At 49.3% G+C, this 22,223-nt stretch overlaps 2 protein-coding genes across 2 annotated transcripts in view; one reads left to right on the top strand and one right to left on the bottom strand.

Annotated features, from left to right (window-relative positions):
- ralgapa1 (Ral GTPase activating protein catalytic subunit alpha 1) overlaps positions 1-3,038 on the bottom strand; it is a 361,211-nt gene extending 358,173 nt beyond the window's left edge. Inside the window, exon 1 of the mRNA XM_072494899.1 lies at positions 3,035-3,038. Coding sequence (XP_072351000.1) covers positions 3,035-3,038 — 4 coding nt within the window. The remainder of the gene's footprint in view (positions 1-3,034) is intronic.
- A 318-nt stretch (positions 3,039-3,356) lies between these two features.
- brms1la (BRMS1 like transcriptional repressor a) overlaps positions 3,357-22,223 on the top strand; it is a 53,947-nt gene continuing 35,080 nt past the window's right edge. The window contains exons 1-2 of the mRNA XM_072488973.1: positions 3,357-3,445; positions 12,548-12,675. Coding sequence (XP_072345074.1) covers positions 3,357-3,445; positions 12,548-12,675 — 217 coding nt within the window. The remainder of the gene's footprint in view (positions 3,446-12,547; positions 12,676-22,223) is intronic.

Genomic DNA, 22,223 nt, shown 5'->3' with positions numbered 1-22,223 from the left:
CCCCCCCAACCCGACGCCCGGTTCCCCCCCAACCCGACGCCCGGGTCCCCCCCCAACCCGACGCCCGGTTCCCCCCCCAACGCGACGCCCGGTTCCCCCCCAACGCGACGCCCGGTTCCCCCCCAACGCGACGCCCGGTCCCCCCCAACGCGCCGCCCCCCCCCCCCCCCCAACGCGCCGCCCCGTCCCCCCCCCCAACGCGCCGCCCCATCCCCCCCCCCCAACGCGCCGCCCCCCCCCAACGCGCCGCCCCATCTTCCCCAACGCGCCGCCCCGTTCCCCCCCCCCCGCCGCACCGCCCCCCCCAATGCACCGCCCCCCCCCCCAACAGGCCGCCCCCCCAACGCGCCGCCCCGTCCCCCCCAACGCAACGCGCCGCCCCGTCCCCCCCCAACGCGCCGCCCCGTCCCCCCCCCAACGCGCCGCCCCGTTCCCCCCCCCCCAACGCGCCGCCCCCCCCCCCCCCCCAACGCGCCGCCCCCCCCCAACGCGCCGCCCCCCCCCCAACGCGCCGCCCCATCTTCCCCAACGCGCCGTCCCGTTCCCCCCCCGCCGCACCGCCCCCCCCCCCCAACAGGCCGCCCCCCCCCAACGCGCCGCCCCTTCCCAACCCGACGCCCGGTTCCCCCCCAACGCGACGCCCGGTTCCCCCCCAACGCGACGCCCGGTTCCCCCCCAACGCGACGCCCGGTCCCCCCCAACGCGACGCCCGGTCCCCCCCCAACGCGCCGCCCCGTTCCCCCCCCCCCAACGCGCCGCCCCGTCCCCCCCCCAACGCGCCGCCCCGTCCCCCCCCCACCGCGCCGCCCCATCCCCCCCCAACGCGCCGCCCCCCCAACGCGCCGCCCCATCCGCCCCCAATGCGCCGCCCCCCCCAACGCGCCGCCCCATCTTCCCCAACGCGCCGCCCCGTTCCCCCCCCCCGCCGCACCGCCCCACCAATGCACCGCCCCCCCCCAACAGGCCGCCCCCCCCAACGCGCCGCCCCGTCCCCCCCAACGCAACGCGCCGCCCCGTCCCCCCCCAACGCGCCGCCCCCCCCCAACGCGCCGCCCCATCTTCCCCAACGCGCCGCCCCATCTTCCCCAACGCGCCGCCCCATCTTCCCCAACGCGCCGCCCCGTTCCCCCCCCCCCGCCGCACCGCCCCCCCCCCAACAGGCCGCCCCCCCCCCCAACGCGCCGCCCCTTCCCCCCCAACGCAATGCCCCGTCCCCTCCAACGCAACGCCCCGTTCCCCCCCAACGCAACGCCCCGTCCCCCCCAACTCACCGCCCCGTCCCCCCCAACTCACCGCCCCGTCCCCCCCAACGCAACGCCCCGTCCCCCCAACTCACCGCCCCGTCCCCCCCAACTCACCGCCCCCGTCCCCCCCAACTCACCGCCCCGTCCCCCCCAACTCACCGCCCCGTCCCCCCCAACTCACCGCCCCGTCCCCCCCAACTCACCGCCCCGTCCCCCCCAACTCACCGCCCCGTCCCCCCCAACTCACCGCCCCGTCCCCCCCAACTCACCGCCCCGTCCCCCCCAACTCACCGCCCCGTCCCCCCCCAACTCACCGCCCCGTCCCCCCCAACTCACCGCCCCGTCCCCCCCAACTCACCGCCCCGTCCCCCCCAACTCACCGCCCCGTCCCCCCCAACTCACCGCCCCGTCCCCCCCAACTCACCGCCCCGTCCCCCCCAACTCACCGCCCCGTCCCCCCAACTCACCGCCCCGTCCCCCCCAACTCACCGCCCCGTCCCCCCCAACTCACCGCCCCGTCCCCCCCAACTCACCGCCCCGTCCCCCCCAACTCACCGCCCCGTCCCCCCCAACTCACCGCCCCCGTCCCCCCCAACTCACCGCCCCTTCCCCCCCAACTCACCGCCCCGTCCCCCCCAACTCACCGCCCCGTCCCCCCCAACTCACCGCCCCGTCCCCCCCCAAGGCACCGCCCAGTCCCCCCCAAGGCACCGCCCAGTCCCCCCCCAGGCACCGCCCAGTCCCCCCCAAGGCACCGCCCAGTCCCCCCCAAGGCACCGCCCAGTCCCCCCCAAGGCACCGCCCAGTCCCCCCCAAGGCACCGCCCAGTCCCCCCAAGGCACCGCCCCGTCCCCCCAAGGCACCGCCCCCGCCCCCCCCCAACGCACCGCCCCCCCCCCCCAACGCACCGCCCCGTTCCCCCCCCCCCCCCAACGCACCGCCCCGTCCCCCCCCTCAACGCACCGCCCCGGCCCCTCAACGCACCGCCCCAGTGCCCCCCCAACGCACCGCCCCGTGCCCCCCCCCAATGCATCGCCCCGTCACCGCCCCCCCCCCCCCCCAAACACATCGCCACGGCCCCCTGACTCACCGCCGCAACCTCCCCCAACTCACCGCCGCATCCCCTCCCGGCTCGCTGCCCCGTTCTCCCCACTCCCACTCACAGCCACGACCACCCGACTCACCGCCCTGACCCCCCCCCCGACTCACCGCCGCAATCCCCCCCCCCCCCCGGCTCGCTGCCCCGTTTCCACCCCCACTCACCGCCCCGTTTCCACGCCCCGGCTCGACGCCCCCCCCCCCCCCCAGCTTGCCGCCCCGATCCTCCCCCCCCCCCCCCCCCCCCCCCCCCCGACTCGCCGCCCCGTTCCCCTACCCCCGACTCACCGCCGCAACTCCCCGACTCAGCGCCACGACCCCCTGACTCACTGCCCCAAACCCCCCGACTCACCGCCCTGTCCCGTGCCCCCCCCCCCGACTTACCGCCCTGTCCCGTTCCTCCCCCGACCCCCCGACTCACCGCCCCAACCCCCGTGATTCACTGCCCTGTTCCGTGGAGTCCCCCGATTCACCGCCCTGTCCCCATGCCCCCTCCGACTCACCGCGCAGATCCCCCCGACTCACCGCCCCAACCCCCGTGATTCACCGCCCTGTCCCCGTGCCCCCCCCGACTCCCAGTCCCGTCCTCCTCATCACACCCCTTCCCGCCCCCCACTCACAGCCCCGTACTCACAGCCCCGTCCTGTTCGTTCTGCTCCACTCACTTCTCCCCCCCCCCCCCCCCCCATTACCCATCAGCCTCCCCCGCCTGCCCCCTCGGCCCCCCCCTCCATGCCTGCCTCCTTGGCTACCCCTCCCCACCTGCCACCTTTGCCCACCCCCCTGCCTACCCAGTTGTCCCCCCTCCCCGCCTGCCCCCTTGACTCCTCCTCCCCGCCTACCCCCTTCACCCCACCTACCCTTTCCCCCTGCCCATCGCCTGCAGAATACATCCCATGACCATAAACTGGATTTGAATCCAGGTCCAGAAATAGAATGCTTATGTTTAACCTGTTGACCAGCCAGTTTCCCTCACATCTGTTTCTAAAAAAGTAACAATAATGTCTTCCAGAAATGGATGATGAAGACTGCGAAAGGAGAAGAACGGAGTGTTTAGATGAAATGTCCAATCTGGAGAAACAGTTTACAGATCTAAAAGAACAGTAAGAGTTTTTTCTGTTTGTTGATATTTTATTTTAATAGTGACAGCATGCAAATTTTCGTTTGTTATTTTGTTTCATTCCGTGCTATAAATCATTGGCCAACTGTCAATTGTTTTGAACATTTTCATTGTTCACTTTCTGTTGTATAGATCATATGTTTCTAAAGTAAAGAAAGGAAACCAGGGGAAACCCCAGCTATTTCCTTGTTCGGCCATTACTTTGCAGCATGCTGTCTAAGAACAAGGAATGGTACCTAATAGAAGATAAGTGTGTGCAAAAACCAGTACCTTCTGTGCGATGCTATATAATTTCAAGTTGTTGTCTAACATTAAAGGTGTAAGATCTCGAGCATTAGGAAACCTCCTTTGCTATCATTTAATGCGAGTTGCTGCTTTAAATGTTTTGTAAATGTTTCATATCAAAATTTGATACTGAAAAAGTCAAAAGTCAATCACTTGCCACATATTTGGTTAAAGTTTGTTTGATTGCCTCGTTTAAAAGTGGAACTGTGATGCTAAATTACCAGAAAATTGCGAACTATTCTAATGTGGAAAATGTGTGTCTATGTTTTATGCTTTATAACTGCTACATAGTGCCTGGAAGTAGTACTTTTGTGGAATTTTCTACTATTTCTGGGGCCAAGTGTACCCCAAGTACCCTGCCAAACCATTTAAAGGTGCAGGTACGTATGTCCCCATTTTTAACTGCATCATTCAACATTGTTCCACTTTAACGTCAAGGTCCTAATTGGACCGGTATGCACAGTAAGCGTTGGGACTGAATTTTGAAATCATTTCACGCCGGATTCCACATAGCGTTGCATGACCCAAGCAGCACCATTTTTTAAAAGTGCAAGGAGACGCTTCTATTCACACGAGAAGCAACAGGGAATTTTTCTTAAAACTCTGCAGTACAGTTTTATGTGAATGATATCTGTACCATGTGGCCCACACCTTTCTTTCCTGTGACCCCGCTCACTAAACACCTCCTGCTCGTCACCCCATTCCTGAACCCTTATTCACAGCAAGGTATTGATTAAAGGATACAGCAAGTGAGCGGAAAGGTCATAAGAAGGAAGCCTGGAGCGGGTGGGTGGGGAGTGGTGAGCGGGAGGGTCAGCAAGTGGTAAGTAAGTAGAAAGAGTTCGCATATTCCTTTTGTATTTTATTTCAGTTTAAAAGTTGCATTACCTATGGTGGTGGCCATGGAGTGAGTGGTCGCACATTTGGCAGCTCGAGCATTTGTTTCAGTCCTTTTCCTCGGGCGGGTGTTTTGGAGGGAGAAGGTGTAGGAAAGTGATACTCCACTGGTGAGGTCGGTGGATGGATTTGTGGACCGGACGTGTGTTTAGCTGCCTTATAAGCAATGACGTTTTCAGCTATTTGCAGCGTGGTCAGATTCATACAGATCTGATTTTCTGTTAGAAGAAAGGAGCTCAAGAGTAAGAAACTCTTTGTGCGTCACAGGGAAAGATGGCAGACACAAGGAGTCGGACCTACCAGCCCAATGGTCAATGGCGCAGTTGGTGGACCTTCTGAATGAGAAGTTCAGCCAGCAGAGGAGGGAGGCTCAGGGGGACCTGGCGATGTTGGTAGATCCGCTGAAAATGGGAATCGGCCGTGGGGAGCTGAACCTGGAGATCCAGAGGCAGGCAATCAAGAAGGTGGAGGAGGTGGTGGGGGAGATCGAGGAGCAGCTTACCTCATTTTTTGACAAAGAGGAGATCTTGCGGTGGACCAGGCAGATGAGGGGATGTACCTGGGAGGGTAACGAGCTCCTGGTATACCGGGACCTGGGTGCGGAACTGACCAAGAGGAGAGCTGTATTAAACCGTGTCAAGGCTGCCCTCTTTAAGAAGAGGGTGAAGTTCGGGATGCTGTACCAGACCCGCCTCCGGGTGACCCACTGACCACGTGTACTATTTTGGAACACCAGAGGAAGCATTGGAGTTCTTGAGAGACATTGAACTTGCAGGAGAGGTAGGACATTGAACTTAGGAGGAAGTGTGACGAGATGTTGGTTCTTTTTGCTTTGCTTCCTTTTGGGTGATGGTTCGGGGACAACCCCTCTTCTCTCAGGGGCTGTTTTTCTTTCTTGTGGGGTTCTTTGCTGGGATGCTGGAGGACTGTGGAGGGTGACTGCACCTTTTTTCTCATTGTTATTGTTGTTTGCACTATGGAAGTGTGCGAGCAGGGGTGAGGGGAATCGGTGTGGGGGGGGGGGTAGGATCTTTGCTGCCATGGGTGGGGGCGACGGGGGCAGGGAGGACACCCGCAGTGGAGATTAGACGTGGGGTTGCTAGCGGATGAGGAGGTGTGTGAGCGGGTGAGGGCCGCTATTCGGGGTATGTGGAGCTGAATGACATGGGTGAGGTTTCGGCCGCCACGTTATGGGAGGCGCTTAAGGCAGTGGTCAGGGAGGAGTTTATATTGATTCGGGCTCATAGGGTTGGGACCGAGCGGGCAGAGATGGCTAGGTTGGTGGATGAGATCCTGCGGGTGAATCGGAGGTACACGGAGGCCGGTTGTTGAAGGAGTGGCAGAAGCTCCATACGGAATTCGGGTTGGTGTTTATGGGGAAGGCAGTGGGGCAATTATGGTGGGCCAGGGAGTGTATGAATATGGGGAGAAGGCAAGTGGGATGCTGGCTTACCAATTTTGGAAGCAGGAGGCGGTGAGGGATATCGGAAAGGTGAAGGATGGGAGGGGAAGGGTGGTTTTGGACCCGGTGGGGGTGAATGGGGTTTTGAGAAATTTTATAATAGGTTTTATGAATCGGAGCCCCCGGCGGGGGGAGAGGGAATGTGGCGATTTCTGAACAGGTTGGTGTTCCCCAAGGTGGAGGATGATCTGTTGGATGGGCTGGGGGCACCCATTGTACTGGTAGAGGTGATGGAGGATATGAAGGCAATGCAGGCAGGGAAGGCCCCGGACCCGCATGGGTTCCTGGTAGAATTTTATAAAACGTTTTTGGGGAATCTGGAACCTCTGCTGGTAAGGACATACAATGAGGCGGGGGGGAGGGGAGGGGGAGGGGGAGGGGAGCTTCCCCTACGTTATTGCAGGCGTCGATATCCTTAATTTTGAAGAAGGATAAGGACCTGGAACAGTGTGGGTCCTACCACCCCAATATCGCTGCTAAATGTGGATGCCAAACTGTTGGCAAAGACCTCGGCCTCTCGGATTGAGGACTGTGTGCCGGAGGGTGGTGGGGGAAGACCAAACGGGTATATATAGGGGAGGCATCGGCCGGCGAACGTTAGGCACTTGAATGTGATAATGATGTCCTCGGAGGGACAAAATGTGGAGGTGGTGGTTATTATGGACGCGGAGGAGACATTTGATTGGGTAGAATGGGAATATCTGTGGGAAGTACTGGGACGGTTCGGGCAGGGGTTTGTGGATTGGGTCCGGTTGTTGTACGGGACGCCGGCAGCGAGTGTAATTGGGTGAGTTTGGGTTATTTCTGACTACATTGTGGGACAAGGCAAAGATGCCCCCTCTCCTCGTTCTTTTGCCTTGGCAACAGAGCCACTGGCGATTAGGGCATCAAGGAGTTGGAAAGGGATAGTGTGGGGAGGGGTGGGGGTGGGGGGGTGGGGTGGGGGGGACAGTTGGAGCGCAGGGTCTCGCGATATGCGGATGATCTACTGCTTTACATTTCGGATCCACTGGGAAGTATCGGGGGGATCATGAACATTTTGGAGGAATTTGGTCGGTTCTCTGAACATGGGAAAGAGTGAGGTCCTGTTCGTTCTCTTGGTTTTGTTTGTGTTTAACATTAATATTTTATATATATATAAATGCCTTAATAAAAATAGATTTTTAAAAAGTTGTTTCATTTATGAATATAGATATTTGGGAATGTACAGTATTTCAGCCTAAAGGGTAGAATGTTTTAAGGTGCTTTTCTGAGAAAGGTCTTGCAAAACCTAACGACAACCTTTACATTGGTCATAATGGGAAAAGTTGATTGGCTTAACGTTGTTTCATTTAAAGTTGCACTTTCAGGAAAGCAACTACTGTATGTAACTGAGAATTGAAGAGCGACCTATCCCTTACAGATTCTATGACAGAAGTAATGTTTGTTCTAGTTCTTACTCTTGCTACTGACTCCAGCCCTCTCCCTGGTAACTATCTGAGAGTGAACCGGATTGTTTACAACCTTTGTGTCTTATTTGATCCCAAGATGAGCTTTGGAGCTCCTATCCATTCTATCGCTAAAACAATCTATATCCACCTTTGTAACATTGCCCAACTTTGCCCCTGCCTCAGAAAGTCTGCTGCTGATTTTTACTCACTTATAGGCCTGACTTCCAATGGCCGGCCTCCACATTCTACCCCCTGTAAAGGTGAGGTCATTGAAACCTCCGTTGTTCGTGTCCAAAAAGAAGGACAAAGGCAGCAAATACATGAGAACACCATCACCTGCAAGTTCCCCTCCAAGTCACACACCATCCTAACTTGAAACTCTATCGCCGTTCTTTCACTGTTTCTGGGTTATTTCTCAAGTGCAGTATAAATCCAGCCTCTGAAATACAGAAAACTATTTTAAGACTATGTCTGACATTTTAAGCACATTACATGAAGATAAACATAAAACACTTGACTTCACCAGTCAGTTGATAAAGACTTGCAATCTTCATTTATCAAGTGTAATTTAAACAGTTTATGTAGCACTTGGTAAACTAAGATGCAGGATTTGATGAGCACGCCAGCTGACTACAGGAGTATTTGGACTGACTACAGGAGTATTTCTTTGCCCTGTAGTCCATCAGTGTTCCCATCCTTCATGATTTTCAGTGATCCATCCTGGAAGTGCATGAATATACAAGCCAGATGAAAACAAGATTAATCTGCCCTGTTGTGCCTAAACAGCTTTCTGATGCTGGCTGCCCAGATTCTCATGCAAAATGTTGAACATGTTGAGTGACTGCTTGGAAGACATACCAGAAAACTATTGGTACCCAGAGAAACACATCCTAGCATGTGTCTGCTTTCAAGAAGAAAATTAGGACAGATTGTAAGGAAATCAGGAGATTAGATTAATTTATGGAATTAATTTATTGTAATGGTAAGATAGAGACAGTTTAATGGGAGAATGCAATCAAATGGGCCTTTTTCGTTCATACCATTCTCATGACAAATATAATTTCATTTGACTGATCTGAAGTATACACTATCTCCACAGGGACACACATCATTTACCTCATCCTAGATGGGTTAGAAGTAGAAGCCAAGTGTATACGGCAACGCTGCTGAAGTTCAATCAGCTAAAATTGTGGAGATTACTCGGAGTATTGTAAATTTATCTCTGCTTTTCTAGCTAGAACCATCTGAACTATTAGGTTTTACGTAATGATTTGCAGCAAAGCAGGAAGAATATTACACCTATGTCATAAGTCTATTCCTCCAAGTACTATCAGTAAGTCGCACTGGCTGATCAATCAAGAACATCTTGAATTGCTGCAGATCTGTTGATCACATTTTAAATATGACTACTGAAGTAGATGTGCTGTATTCCAATTTTTCTTGAGGCATATAATCATGAATTCATAGAAACCCCCACTTATGCTGCCTTTTTACCACCAAGGAGTTGCCACTAGTTGATAACTGGCAACAATCAAAAATGTTTGTCTTTGTTTTTGTAAGTTGACACCTGTGGGGTTGCGTCTCATTGATTGGATATTGAAGCATTTATGGTATAGAATGTACTCGTCTTGGATACACCAGACTCTGCCTAGGAACAGGAACAGAATGCTATTAGGAGATTTAAAAAAGGCCACAAATCAGTGGTGAACTTACACTTTGTGGGGCCCTGTGCCACACCCCTCCCCCAATCATGCCACATCCCTCCCGACCCCACCCACCCTCGCCCCACTGAATGCAAAGGCACAAGCCGCAAAAATACACATTTATCGCTGAACTGTTTTAGTGCTTTTTAACTTGTAAGAACATGCTATTATGAATAATTGCTGAATTGAACTGCAGGCTTCCCTCTTGTCAGAATGACGGTAAAGATGGTCAATATTGCGATGTGTGATTCTTGAAGCGAGCAAACATGGAACTTACAGATGAGCAATGAGATGGAAAAATCAGCCAATGACATCACTGCAGCACAGGCCAGTGCACGAGCAAATACTCCAATCAACAAGATGGATATGCTGCCATTCACTATATTTCAGAGTTTCATTCAGTTTAAAACTTATTTACTTCCTCACACAAAACCAAAGAAGCTATTGCCGTAAATTCATGTGAGTCGAGTGTCCAGTGAGTCCAAGTCCAATATCAGTGGCTCTGTCTGCAGGATTTCGTTCTTTGTCCCAGAGAATTTCTGAAGGCCAGTCTTGAGAGCGATGGTGGTTAGAACTAGCAGCATGTGATCAGCTACAGCCATTATATCAGAACAGCAATTCACCATTTTGAAAAGCAGAATTTAAACAAGAGAATATGAAAAATGGACAGATTTTTAAGATTTTCTTGCTTCATCCCTTTAGATAGCTTTTCTTCAATACTTTTTCATCCACAAAATCCATCAATTGCATCATCATAGATAACGCTGTAAAAACTTTTAAAAGTAAAATGACAAACTGTCTTTTTGCCTAGCTTTGTCCTCTTATCTCCACCCTTCACTCCACCCCCCCCCCCCCCCCCCCCCCTCCATTTGGCTGGGGCCTGTCGTGTTAGGTACACTGGTCTAACACTGGCTGCAACAGGATGCAGCTTAGATCAGAAAGATACTCCAGACCTTGAAGTTAGTTCAATCAGGTTTATTGAACTAATAGCACAGTGCTCTGTGAGTTCGACTCTCTGCTAACTTAAGTGTGGTTACTCTGTCTGACTGAACCAGACTAGCTCTTAGCCACGTGGTGGCAGTGTGAGATTGTAACAACACCCTTGACTGACTCTCTAGATGTTCATCAGTGGAAAGAGGCAGAATATGAGTGCCTCGTGTCTTTTATAGTCAGATCCCACCCCTGAGTGTCCTGCCTGCTTATTGGTCATGTCCTGTTCTCTGTGTTCATTAGCTGCTTGTCTGTATATCATTATGTGTGTGTCTGCATATCACGACAGGGCCCTGTGCCTCGGCATGGTGTGCTTTCAGTGTAAGCCTGCCTCTGCCATGGATCAGTTTAAGAGACACAATTAATGGCAGCCATGAGGTGCAAAGAGGGGCATTGTCTCCATGCAGCTGAAGTGCTGCCATTAGCTCTGTGCTGCTGAGGGAGCTGAAGTCCTGGAAACTTTTAGCTCTGTTCTACTGAGATGTTGGGATCCAGCGAAGCTTTGGAGCAGTGATTGCTCGGTGCTGCTGAAGAGATTGGGCCTACGGAAAGCCCAGAAGCAGTGTTGGCAGCAGTGTGGGTAAGAAGTTGGGGCAGTGTCTGTGTTTTAATGCTGGAGTGTACCCTGGCTATCCCAGGTGGGTGCAGATTCTGTAGCAGTTTTGGATGAATATGGGAGCAGATTTAAGAGAGATTAGAATAGTGTGTTTTTGAGTGAGGCTTGTCCCCATGGAACCTGGGTGGCATAGAGCAGCTGTCTTCTGGGTAACAGACTAACTCTTGGAAGGGGAGGAGCTGAGGTCCCTCATGAGGAAGACCGACTTTTAAAAAGACTTTTGTGACTCCGACTGAGTGTGTTGCTGTCTTGGTGGTGTCTGCCATTTAATGTGCAGCTTGTAGTGCACTCAACCGCAGTTTTCCTGTTAATTCATGTTTACCTCATTAATTCTGTATGTTAAGAGTATGAGATAAAGTATTGACTGTTTGCTGTGTTGACTTTATCGTAAATTTTATTCTGTTTGATTAAAACAGTGGAATTTTGTGGTTTATTCTAGTACATAATATGAATTTCAATTTTTATCTACTTTTAACAAAAAAAGTTAGAGTGCCCTAACTGGATCGTAGCAAACATTTGGAGATCTTACCTGGATTGTAACAAAATTTGGCAGTCTGGCCTCCGATCGTAACAAAAAGTTACTAACATCATTGATAATGGAGCCTTATGGCTATCCCAGCAATTATGTATTTGGTAGCATAGTGGTTAGCATAGTTGCTTCACAGCTCCAGGGTCCCAGGTTCGATTCCCGGCTTGGGTCACTGTCTGTGCGGAGTCTGCACATTCTCCCTGTGTCTGCGTGGGTTTCCTCCAGGTGCTCCAGTTTCCTCCCACAGTCCAAAGATGTATGGGTTAGGTGGATTGACCATGCTAAATTGCCCTTAGTGCACAAAAAAGGTTAAGTGGGTTACGGGGATAGGGTGGAGGTGTTGGCTTGGGTAGGGTGCTCTTTCCAAGGGTCTGTGCAGACTCGATGGGCCGAATGGCCTCCTTCAGTACTGTAAATTCAATGATTCTAGTTTAAAAACGGTAATTGGTAATGCCTCTTTTGTGTTCTATAATCTATTTTTTATTGTATCTGAAATAAGATAAATGGTGCAGATCATAGAATGGTTCCAACACAGGAGGTGGCCACTTGATCCATTGTGCCCATGCTGTCTCTGAGAGCAACTCAAAATCCCACTCCCTACATTTTCCCCAGAGCCCTACAAATGTTTTCTCTTTCCTTAATTATTCAATTCTCAAGCTGGCATAAATCTGCCTTTGCCATGTTCTCAGGCAGTGCATTCCAGATCCTAAGTACTCATTGACTTTAAAATAAAAGTTTATCCTTCTGTTTGCCTATAGTTCTTTTACCATTCACCTTAAAGCGGTGTTCCCGGTTCCCTTGTGCCAATGGGAATAGTTTCTCCCTATCTACTCTGTGCAGACCACTCTCGAGTTTTGAACGCCTCTAGCAAATTTCCAGCATATGTTGTGCTTGTATCCTGTTGATGGCTGAATTGTGGCTGGGTCATTAATTTGAAAATTAAATCCCAAACCAAATTGCGTGCCAAGTACCTAGATGCAAACATAAATCAGATCCATTTTCCCCTTAGGCTCGTATGAAGTATAATAAAAGGTACAACTATCTTTGACAGGCCTCATTTAGTGCTGCTAAATTACACTTGTGAAAATTTTACACAAGATTTGCCGAGCCACAGTTTATGTTTGATTTGACCATTTCCAAGTGAGTGATTTAACCAAACAGATATATTTTCAGGTTATACAGGGAAAGATTAAGTCAAGTGGAAGCAAAGCTTGAGGAAGTTATAGCAGGAAAGGCTCCTGAATATTTGGAACCCTTAGCAGCTCTACAGGAGAATATGCAAATTCGAACAAAGGTTGCAGGTAAAAATTTATTTCAACTTATGTTTATAATGTGCAAAGATGATTTGATGTCATGTTTAGTAGATAGTGGCTTATCCTGAAATATTCATAACCTGTGATTTTTGATGCTTAGATAGGGAATTTTTAAAGGTCTGCAATTACACAATATCCCGGTACAAATGTTGGATGCTGGAAATCTGAGATAAAAACAAAATGCTTGAAATACTTAGACAACATCTGTGGAAAGAAACTGAGTTAATGTTTCGGGTCTAGATGACCTTTCTTTAACACTGAAGAAACGTAAAAATGTAATAGGTTTTGAACCAGTGGAAGGGGAGGGAATTTGGGAAGAACAAAAGGGAAGATCTGTGATAGGGTAGAGGGCAAAAGAGATTAAATGTCCAAAATATTTCATGGTGCAAAAGCCAAAAAGTGGTCATGATATCATGAAGAAACACAAAATATGTCCAGACGAGATGTGAATGGTATCTGAATGCATCTGAATGCAACATGAAAGGATAGAGAAAAAAGCTAGACAAAACCCAACCAGCAAGAAAAATATACAGAACAAGGTGGAGGCAGAGATTATGACATAAAATTGTTGAACTGTATGTCGAGTCCAGAAGGTTGTAGAGTGCCAGGTCGAAAGATGAGGTGCTTTTCCTTTAGTTTGCATTGAGCTTCATTGGAACACTGTATCAGGCCAAGGACAAAAGTCAGAGTGAGACCAAGGGGGAAGAATTAAAATGACAAGTGACAAGAAACCGGGGGGGGGGGGGGGGGGGGGGGGAACAAATGGAGGTGTTCCGCAAAGTGGTCAACCAGTCTGTGTTTAGTCTCCTTAATGAAGAGGGGCCAAAGGTGAGCAGCGAATGCAGGGTACCAAATTGAAAGAGAGTGCAGCGAGCAGTGAGTGGAGTTGGTAGTTCGCTAAGTGTGGGAGTTAGGTGAAGTGGGGGGGTGGGGGTAGGTTTTTCCTCTTCCTTTTCTGCTGTCTTGTTTTCCTAACTATTTTCACAGGTCAGAAGGGGCAGTTGCAGACCAAGACCCAAAAAGCTAGAAGATTATTAAGGGATCAGGGACTGAGGAGGATCAGGGATAAGTAAAACCTCAGACACTAAGAGAAGCAGGGTACGGTTAAAGTAAAAGGGAGTATCGACAAGATTAAGTAAATAGCAAAGTTAGCGCATAGGACTCAGTAAGATCAAGCTTAAGTCATGGCAGATCCGGTCAGCTGACTGGAATGTGTGACCTGCAATATGTGGGAAGTCATGGACCCTACCGGCATCCTGAATGACCATGTGTGCAGGAAGTACTCCCGAATACAGAATCATGAGCTCTGGGTCTCGGAACTCGAGCGGCAGCTGCACACATTTTGGCACATCTGCGAGGCTAAGAGTTACATGGATAGCATGTTTAGAGAGGTGGTCACACCACAGCTCAAGAGACTTGAGAAAAAGAAAGAATGGGTGACCACCAGACAGTCAAAAAGAACACACAGTGCAGTAGTCCCCTAGGGTTCCGCTCACAAATCAGTTTTCCATTTTGGAAGCTGATGAGGGTACAGATTCCTCCAGGGAGAGCAGACAGAGTCAAGCTTCTGGCACCACGAGTGGCCTGACTGTACAGGAGGGGAGGAAGAAGAAAGCAGGGTCAACAGAGGTTGGAGATTCTTTAGTTAGGGGAGCAGACAGGTGTTTCTGCGGCCGCAGACATGACTCCAAGATGGTGTGTTGCCTCCCTGGTGTTCGGGTCGCGGATGTCACTGAGCGGATGCAGGACATCCTGAAGGGAGAGGGTAATTAGACCGAGGTCATGATAACATTGGTTCCAACAATTTAGGTAGAATGAAGGATGAGGCCCTGCATCAAGAATTTAGGGAGCTAGGCAGCAGGACCTCAAAGGTTGTAATCTCTGGGTTACTCCCGGTGCCACGTGCTAGCGAGTACAGAAATAGGAGAATAGGGCAGATGAATGGGTGGCTCAAGAGTTGGTGCAGGAGGGAGAGGTTTAGATTTCTGAATTACTGGGATTGTTTCTGGGAATAGTGTGACCTGTACAAGCGGGATGGTCGGCACCTCAACCAGAATGGGATGAACATCCTTGTAAGTCAGTTTACAAGTGCTGTTAGGAGAGATTTAAGCTAGTTTGACAGGGGAGGGGACACAGTGTGTTTATGCAATAGGAACACTGAATGTTGAGTTTCAAGAGAATACGGTGAGGCTGGATGGCATCTACTTTAATGCAAGGAGTATCATAGGCAAGACAGATAAGTTAAGATTGTGGAGTTGTGATTTTCCATTACAGGGATGTGGTTGAGGGAGGGGTAGGACTGGCAGCTCAACATTCCAGGGTACAGGATCTTCAGGCAGGACAGGGGAGGATGTAAATGAGAAGGTGGTGTTACACTATTAATTAAGGAGTCTGCTACTACAGTAAGGAGGGACAATATCTTGGAAGGGTATTCTAATGAGGCTTTGTTGGTTTAGGAATAAAAAGTCACACTGCTGGGACCATCAAAGAGTCAATAGAGGAGCAAATGTGAAGGAGCAAATGTGAAGGCAATTCACTGAAGTGTGTAAAAAATAATAATAGAGTAATTAGGGTATTTCAACTTTCCCAAAATCAATTGGGATAGTCACATTATAAAGGTTTTAGAGGGAGCAGATTTCTTGAAATGTGTTCAAAAGAGCTTTTTATATCAACATGTCGAAGGCCCAATAAGGGGTGGTGCAATGCTAGACCTAGTTCTGGGAATGAAGCCGGACAGGTGTTCGATGTAATATGTAGATAGTCCAACCAGGGAAGAGGATCTGGTATTGGGGAATGAGCCTGGACAGGTGGTTGAGGTTTCAGTAGGGGAACGTTTTGGGAGTAGTGACCACAATTCCGTAAGTTTTAGAGTACATTTGGACAGGATGAGGGTAACCCTCGTGTTAAGGTGCTAAACTGGGGAAAGGCAAATTACGATAACATTAGACCGGAATTGAAGGATTTGGATTGGGTGCGGCTGTTGGATAGGAAATCAACATTGGACATGTGGGAGTCTTTCATGCGACAGTTGATTAGGATTCAGGAAAGTCACATTCCTGAGAGAATGAAGGATAAGTATGGGAAGTTTAGGGAGCCTTGGATAACGAGGGATATTGTGAACCTTGTCAAAAAGACAAAGGAAACTTTTGCACGGTTTAGAAGGGCAGGGATAGAAGAAACCCTTGAGGAGTATAAAGAAAGTAGGAAGGTACTGAAGCGGGAAATTAGGAGGGGTCATGAAAAGTCCTTGGCAAGTAGGATTAAGGTGAATCCCAAAGCTTTTTATTCATATGTAAAAAGCAAGAGGGTGGCCAGAGAAAGGATTCAACCACTAGTGGGGGGGTGGAATCTATGTGTTGTGCCAGAGGAAAGGGGCGAGGTACTAAATGGGTACTTTGCATCAGTGTTCACAAAAGAAAGGGACTTTGTGGAAGATGATTCTTGGGTAGGGTGTGTGGACTGTCTGGATCATGTTAACATTGAAAAGGAGGAGGTATTGGGTCTTTTAAAAGATATTAAGATAGATAAGTCTCCTGGGCCGGATGGAATTTACCCCAGAATACTGAGGGAAGCAAGAGAGGAAATTGCTGGGGCCTTGACTAACATATTTGTGTCCTCATTGGCTACAGGTGAGATCCCAGAGGACTGGAGAATAGCTAATGTGGTACTACTGTTTAGGAAAGGTAGCAGGGATAATCCTGGAAACTGTAGGTCGGTGAGCCCCTCGTCGGTTGTAGGTAAATTATTGGAGAGAATTCTCAGGGACAGGATTTATACCCATTTGGAAACAAATGGGCTCAAAAGCGATAGACAGCATGGCGTTGTGAAGGGGAGGTTGTGCCTCACTAACCTTATCGAGTTTTTTGAGGAGGTGACAAAGATAATTGATATGGGGAGGGCGGTGGATATTGTTTAAATGGACTTCAGTGAAGTCTTTGACAAGGCGCCTCATGGCAGGCTGGTACAAGAGGTGAAGTCACAGGGGATCAGAGCTGAGGTGGTAAGATGGATACAGAATTGGCTCAGTCACAGAAGTCAAAGGGTAGCAGTAGAAGGGTGTTCTGAATGGAAGGTTGTGACTAGTGGTGCTTCACAGGGATCTGTGCTGGGGCCTCTGTTTGTAGTTTACATAAACGATTTGGAGGAAAATGTAGCCAGTCTGATTAGTAAGTTCGCGGATGACACCAAGGTTGGTGGAGTGGCAGATAGTGTTGAGGATTGTCAGAAGATACAGCAGGACATAGATAGATTGGAGACTTGGGGAGGGAAATGACAAATGGAGTTTAATCCGGACAAATGTGATGTAAGGCATTTTGTTAGGTCTAACATAACATAAGAACTAGAAGCAGGAGTAGGCCATCTGGCCCTTCGAGCCTGCTCCACCATTCAATGAGATCATGGCTGATCTTTTGTGGACTCATCTCCACCAGAACCTTTAATCCCTTTATTCTTCAAAAAGACTTTCTATCTTTATCTTAAAAACATGTAATGAAGGAGCCTCTACTGCTTCACTGGGCAAGGAATTCCATAGATTCACAACCCTTTGGGTGAAGAAGTTCCTCCTAAACTCCGTCCTAAATCTACTTCCCCTTATTTTGAGGCTATGCCCCCTAGTTCTGCTTTCACCCGCCAGTGGAAACAACCTGCCCGCATCTATCCTATCTATTCCCTTCATAATTTTATATGTTTCTGTAAGATCCCCCCTCATCCTTCTAAATTCCAACGAGTACAGTCCCAGTCTACTCAACCTCTCCTCGTAATCCAACCCCTTCAGCTCTGGGATTAACCTTGTGAATCTCATCTGCACACCCTCCAGTGCCAGTACGTCCTTTCTCAAGTCCGTTGACCAAAACTGAACACACTACTCCAGGTGTGGCCTCACTAACACCTTATACAATTGCAGCATAACCTCCCTAGTCTTAAACTCCATCCCTCTAGCAATGAAGGACAAAATTCCATTTGCCTTCTTAATCACCTGTTGCACCTGTAAACCAACTTTTTGTGACTCATGCACTAGCACACCCAGGTCTCTCTGCACAGCAGCATGTTTTAATATTTTATCATTTAAATAATAATCCCTTTTGCTGTTATTCCTACCAAAATGGATAACCTCACATTTGTCAACATTGTATTCCATCTGCCAGACTCTAGCCCATTCACTTAGCCTATCCAAATTCCTCTGCAGACTTCCAGTATCCTCTGCACTTTTTGCTTTACCACTTATCTTAGTGTCGTCTGCAAACTTGGACACATTGCCCTTTGTCTCCAACTCCAAATCATCTATGTAAATTGTGAACAGTTGTGGGCCCAACACTGATCCCTGAGGGACACCACTAGCTACTGATTGCCAACCAGAGAAACACCCATTAATCCCCACTCTTTGCTTTCTATTAATTAATCAATCCTCTATCCATGCCAGTACTTTACCCTTAATGCCATGCATCTTTATCTTATGCAGCAACCTTTTGTGTGGCATCTTGTCAAAGGCTTTCTGGAAATCCAGATATACCACATCCATTGGCTCTCCGTTATCTACCGCACTGGTAATGTCCTCAAAAAATTCCACTAAATTAGTTAGGCACGACCTGCCCTTTATGAACCCATGCTGCGTCTGCCAAATGGGACAATTTCCATCCCGATGCCTCGCTATTTCTTCCTTGATGATAGATTCCAGCATCTTCCCTACTACCGAAGTTAAGCTCACTGGCCTATAATTACCCGCTTTCTGCCTACCTCCTTTTTTAAACAGTGGTGTAACGTTTGCTAATTTCCAATCCGCTGGGACCACCCCAGAGTCTAGTGAATTTTGGTAAATTATCAGTAGTGCATTTGCAATTTCCCTAGCCATCTCTTTTAGCACTCTGGGATGCATTCCATCAGGGCCAGGAGACTTGTCTACCTTTAGCCCCATTAGCTTGCCCATCACTACCTCCTTGGTGATAACAATCCTCTCTAGGATCTCACCTGTCATAGCCTCATTTCCATCAGTCACTGGCATGTTATTTGTGTCTTCCACTGTGAAGACCGACCCAAAAAACCTATTCAGTTCCTCAGCCATTTCCTCATCTCCCATTATTAAATCTCCCTTCTCATCCTCTAAAGGACCAATATTTACCTTAACCACTCTTTTTTGTTTTATATATTTGTAGAAACTTTTACTATCTGTTTTTATATTCTGAGCAAGTTTACTCTCATAATCTATCTTACTCTTCTTTATAGCTTTTTTAGTAGCTTTCTGTTGCCCCCTAAATTTTCCCAGTCCTCTAGTCTCCCACTTGTCTTTGCTACTTTGTATGCTTTTTCCCTCAATTTGATACTCTCCCTTATTTCCTCAGATATCCACGGTCGATTTTCCCTCTTTCTACCGTCCTTCCTTTTTGCTGGTATAAACCTTTGCTGAGCACTGTGAAAAATCACTTGGAAGGTTCTCCACTGTTCCGCAACTGTTTCACCATAAAGTCTTTGCTCCCAGTCTACCTTAGCTAGTTCTTCACTCATCCCATTGTAATCTCCTTTGTTTAAGCACAAAACACTAGTGCTTGATTTTACCTTCTCACCCTCCATCTGTATTTTAAATTCCACCATATTGTGATCGCTCCTTCCGAGAGGATCCCTAACTATGAGATCTGAATCAATCCTGTCTCATTACACAGGACCAGATCTAGGGCCGCTTGTTCCCTCATAGGTTCCATTACATACTGTTCGAGGAAACTATCGCGGATACATTCTATAAACCCCTCCTCAAGGCTGCCTTGACCGACCTGGTTAAACCAATCGACATGTAGATTAAAATCCCCCATGATAACTGCTATACCATTTCTACATGCATCAGTTATTTCTTTGTTTATTGCCTGCCCCACCATAATGTTACTATTTGGTGGCCTATAGACTACTCCTATCAGTGACTTTTTCGCCTTACTATTCCTGATTTCCACCCAAATGGATTCAACCTTGTCCTCCATAGCACCGATGTCATCCCTTACTGTTGCCCGGATGTCATCCTTAAATAACAAAGCTACACCACCTCCCTTACCATCCACTCTGTCCTTCCGAATAGTTTGATACCCTCGGATATTTAACTCCCAGTCGTGACCATCCTTTAACCATGTTTCAGTAATGGCCACTAAATCATAGTCATTCACGGTGATTTGCGTCATCAACTCATTTACCTTATTCCGAATACTACGAGCATCCAGGTAAAGTACACTTATGTTGGCTTTTTTACCTCTGTTCATAGAGGGGAAATATACAGAAAATGGCAAAACTCTTAGATATATAGAAATATAGAAAGTTAGAGAGATCTGGGCTTGCATGTCCACTGACCTTTGAAGGTGGCAACAACACAAGTGGACAGGGTAGTCAAGAAAGCATACGGAATGCTTGCCTTGATTGGACAGGGCATCGAGTATAAAAACTGTCAAGTCGTGCTGTATACAACCTTGCTACAGCAGCACTTGGAATATTGCGCACTATTCTGGTCGCCACACCACCAGAAGGATGTGGAGGCTTTGGAGAGGGTGCAGAGGAGGTTTACCAGGATGTTGCCTGGTCTGGAGGGTGTTAGTTATGTGGAGAGGCTGAACAGACTCGGTCTGTTTTCATTGAAAGACGGAGGTTGAGGGGCGACCTGATAAGACGTCTACAAGATTATGAGAGGCATGGATAGAGTGAATGGCCAGGCACTCTTTCCCAAGGTGGAGGGGTCAGTCACCAGGGGTCATAGATTTAAGATCCGTGGGGCAAAGTTTAGAGGAGACATGCAAGGCAGGTTTTTACGCAGAGGGTGGTGAGTGCCTGGAACGCGTTGCCAAGGGAGGTTATGGAAGCAGATACATTAACGCCGTTCAAAAGGCATCTTGACAAACGCATGGATAGGATTGGTACAGAGGGATACGGTACAAGGAAGTGCTGAGGGTTTTGGCAGAGGTTGACATCATGATCGGTACAGACTTGGAGGGCCGAAGGGCCTGCTCCTGTGCTGTATTGTTCCTTCTTTTGTTGGTGGGTAAGATGAGGGAAAATCCCAAGATATTCCACGAGTATATCAAGGGGAAGAGGATTACCAGGGAAAGAGTAGGACCCATTTGTGACCATCTGTGCATCGAGCCGAATGACATTGGTACGGTGTTAAACAATTCGCATCTGTCTTCACTTTGGAGAAGGAGGATTTGGGTGTCGAATTGAAACAAACTGTGAGTTTCGAGAGCAGTTTGATATGGGGAGTGAGTACGTACTGGAAGTTTTTGCGGGCTTAAAAGTCGACAGATCCCCAAGTCCAGATGAGTTGTATTCCAGACTGCCAGGTGCCAGGAGAGGAAATTACAGGGGCCCTGACTCAAATTTTTAATTCCTCTAGCCACAAGGGAAGCATCAGTGGACTGGCGGGTGGCTAATGTGGTTCCACTTTTCAGGAAGGGTGGCAGAGATAAACATTGGTGGTAGGGAAACTATTGGACAAAATTCTGAAGGACAGAATCAATCTCCACTTGGAGAGGCAAGGTTTCATCAGAGACAGTCAGCATGACTTTTGTCAGAGGAAGGTCATGACTAACAAATTTGATTGAACTTTTTGGGGTGACTAGGTGTGCAGATGAGGACAGTGCGGTTTATGTAGTTTATATGGATTTCAGCAAAGCCTTTGACAAGGTCCCACATGCGAGACTGATAAAGAAGGTAAAGCACATAGGATCCATGGTAATGTGGCAAGTTGGATCCAAAATTGTCTTTGTGATAGACGACAGAGGGTAGTGTCAGACTGCAGTTTGTGTGACTGGTTGCCGGTGTCCAGTGGCATACCACAGGGATAAATGCTGGGTCCCTTATTGTTCGTGATATATATAGAAGAAAATGTGGTGGGGTGGGAGGGGATGATAAATAAGTTTGCAGATGATACGAAGATTGGTTGGGTGGTTGACAGTGAGAAAGAAAGTCTTGGGTTCAGGAGGATGCAGAAGGATTGATCAGATGGGCAGATCAGTGACAGATGGAATTTAAAACCCTGAAACATGTGAGGTGATGCACTACATGATAAGGGAGTACTCAATGAATAGGAAGCTCAGAGGAATCTTGGGGTGCTTGTCAACAGATTCCTGAAGGCGGCAGAACAGGTTAATAGGGTAGTTACGGCAGCATACGGGACACTTGCCTTTATCAGTCATGGCATAGATCATAAGAGCAGGGAGGTTATGTTGGAGCTGAACAGAACTTTGGTTAGGCCATAGCCGGAGTACGGTGTTCAGTTCTGGTCACCGCCTTATGGGAAAGATGTGATTGCACAAGAGAGGGTGCAGAGGAGATTCAGCAGGATGTTGCTGGGGATGGAGCATCTTAACTATGAAGAGAGGCTGGATAAGCTTGGGTTGCTTTCTTTGGAGCAGAGAAGGCCGAGAGAGGGGACCTGATTGAGGTATATACGACTTTGAGGGGCATGGATAAGGTGGGTAGAAAGCAGTTGTTCCTTTTAGTTGAGGGGTCAATAACAAAGGGGCATTGAAAGGCAGGAGGTTGAGAGGAGATTTGAGGAAAATAATTTCACC

This window comes from Scyliorhinus torazame, chromosome 2 (genome assembly GCF_047496885.1).
Source record: "Scyliorhinus torazame isolate Kashiwa2021f chromosome 2, sScyTor2.1, whole genome shotgun sequence".
Lineage (NCBI taxonomy): Eukaryota > Metazoa > Chordata > Chondrichthyes > Carcharhiniformes > Scyliorhinidae > Scyliorhinus > Scyliorhinus torazame.
The sequence above is the reverse complement of the archived record's forward strand: the minus strand, read 5'-3'. Positions and strand labels throughout refer to the sequence as shown.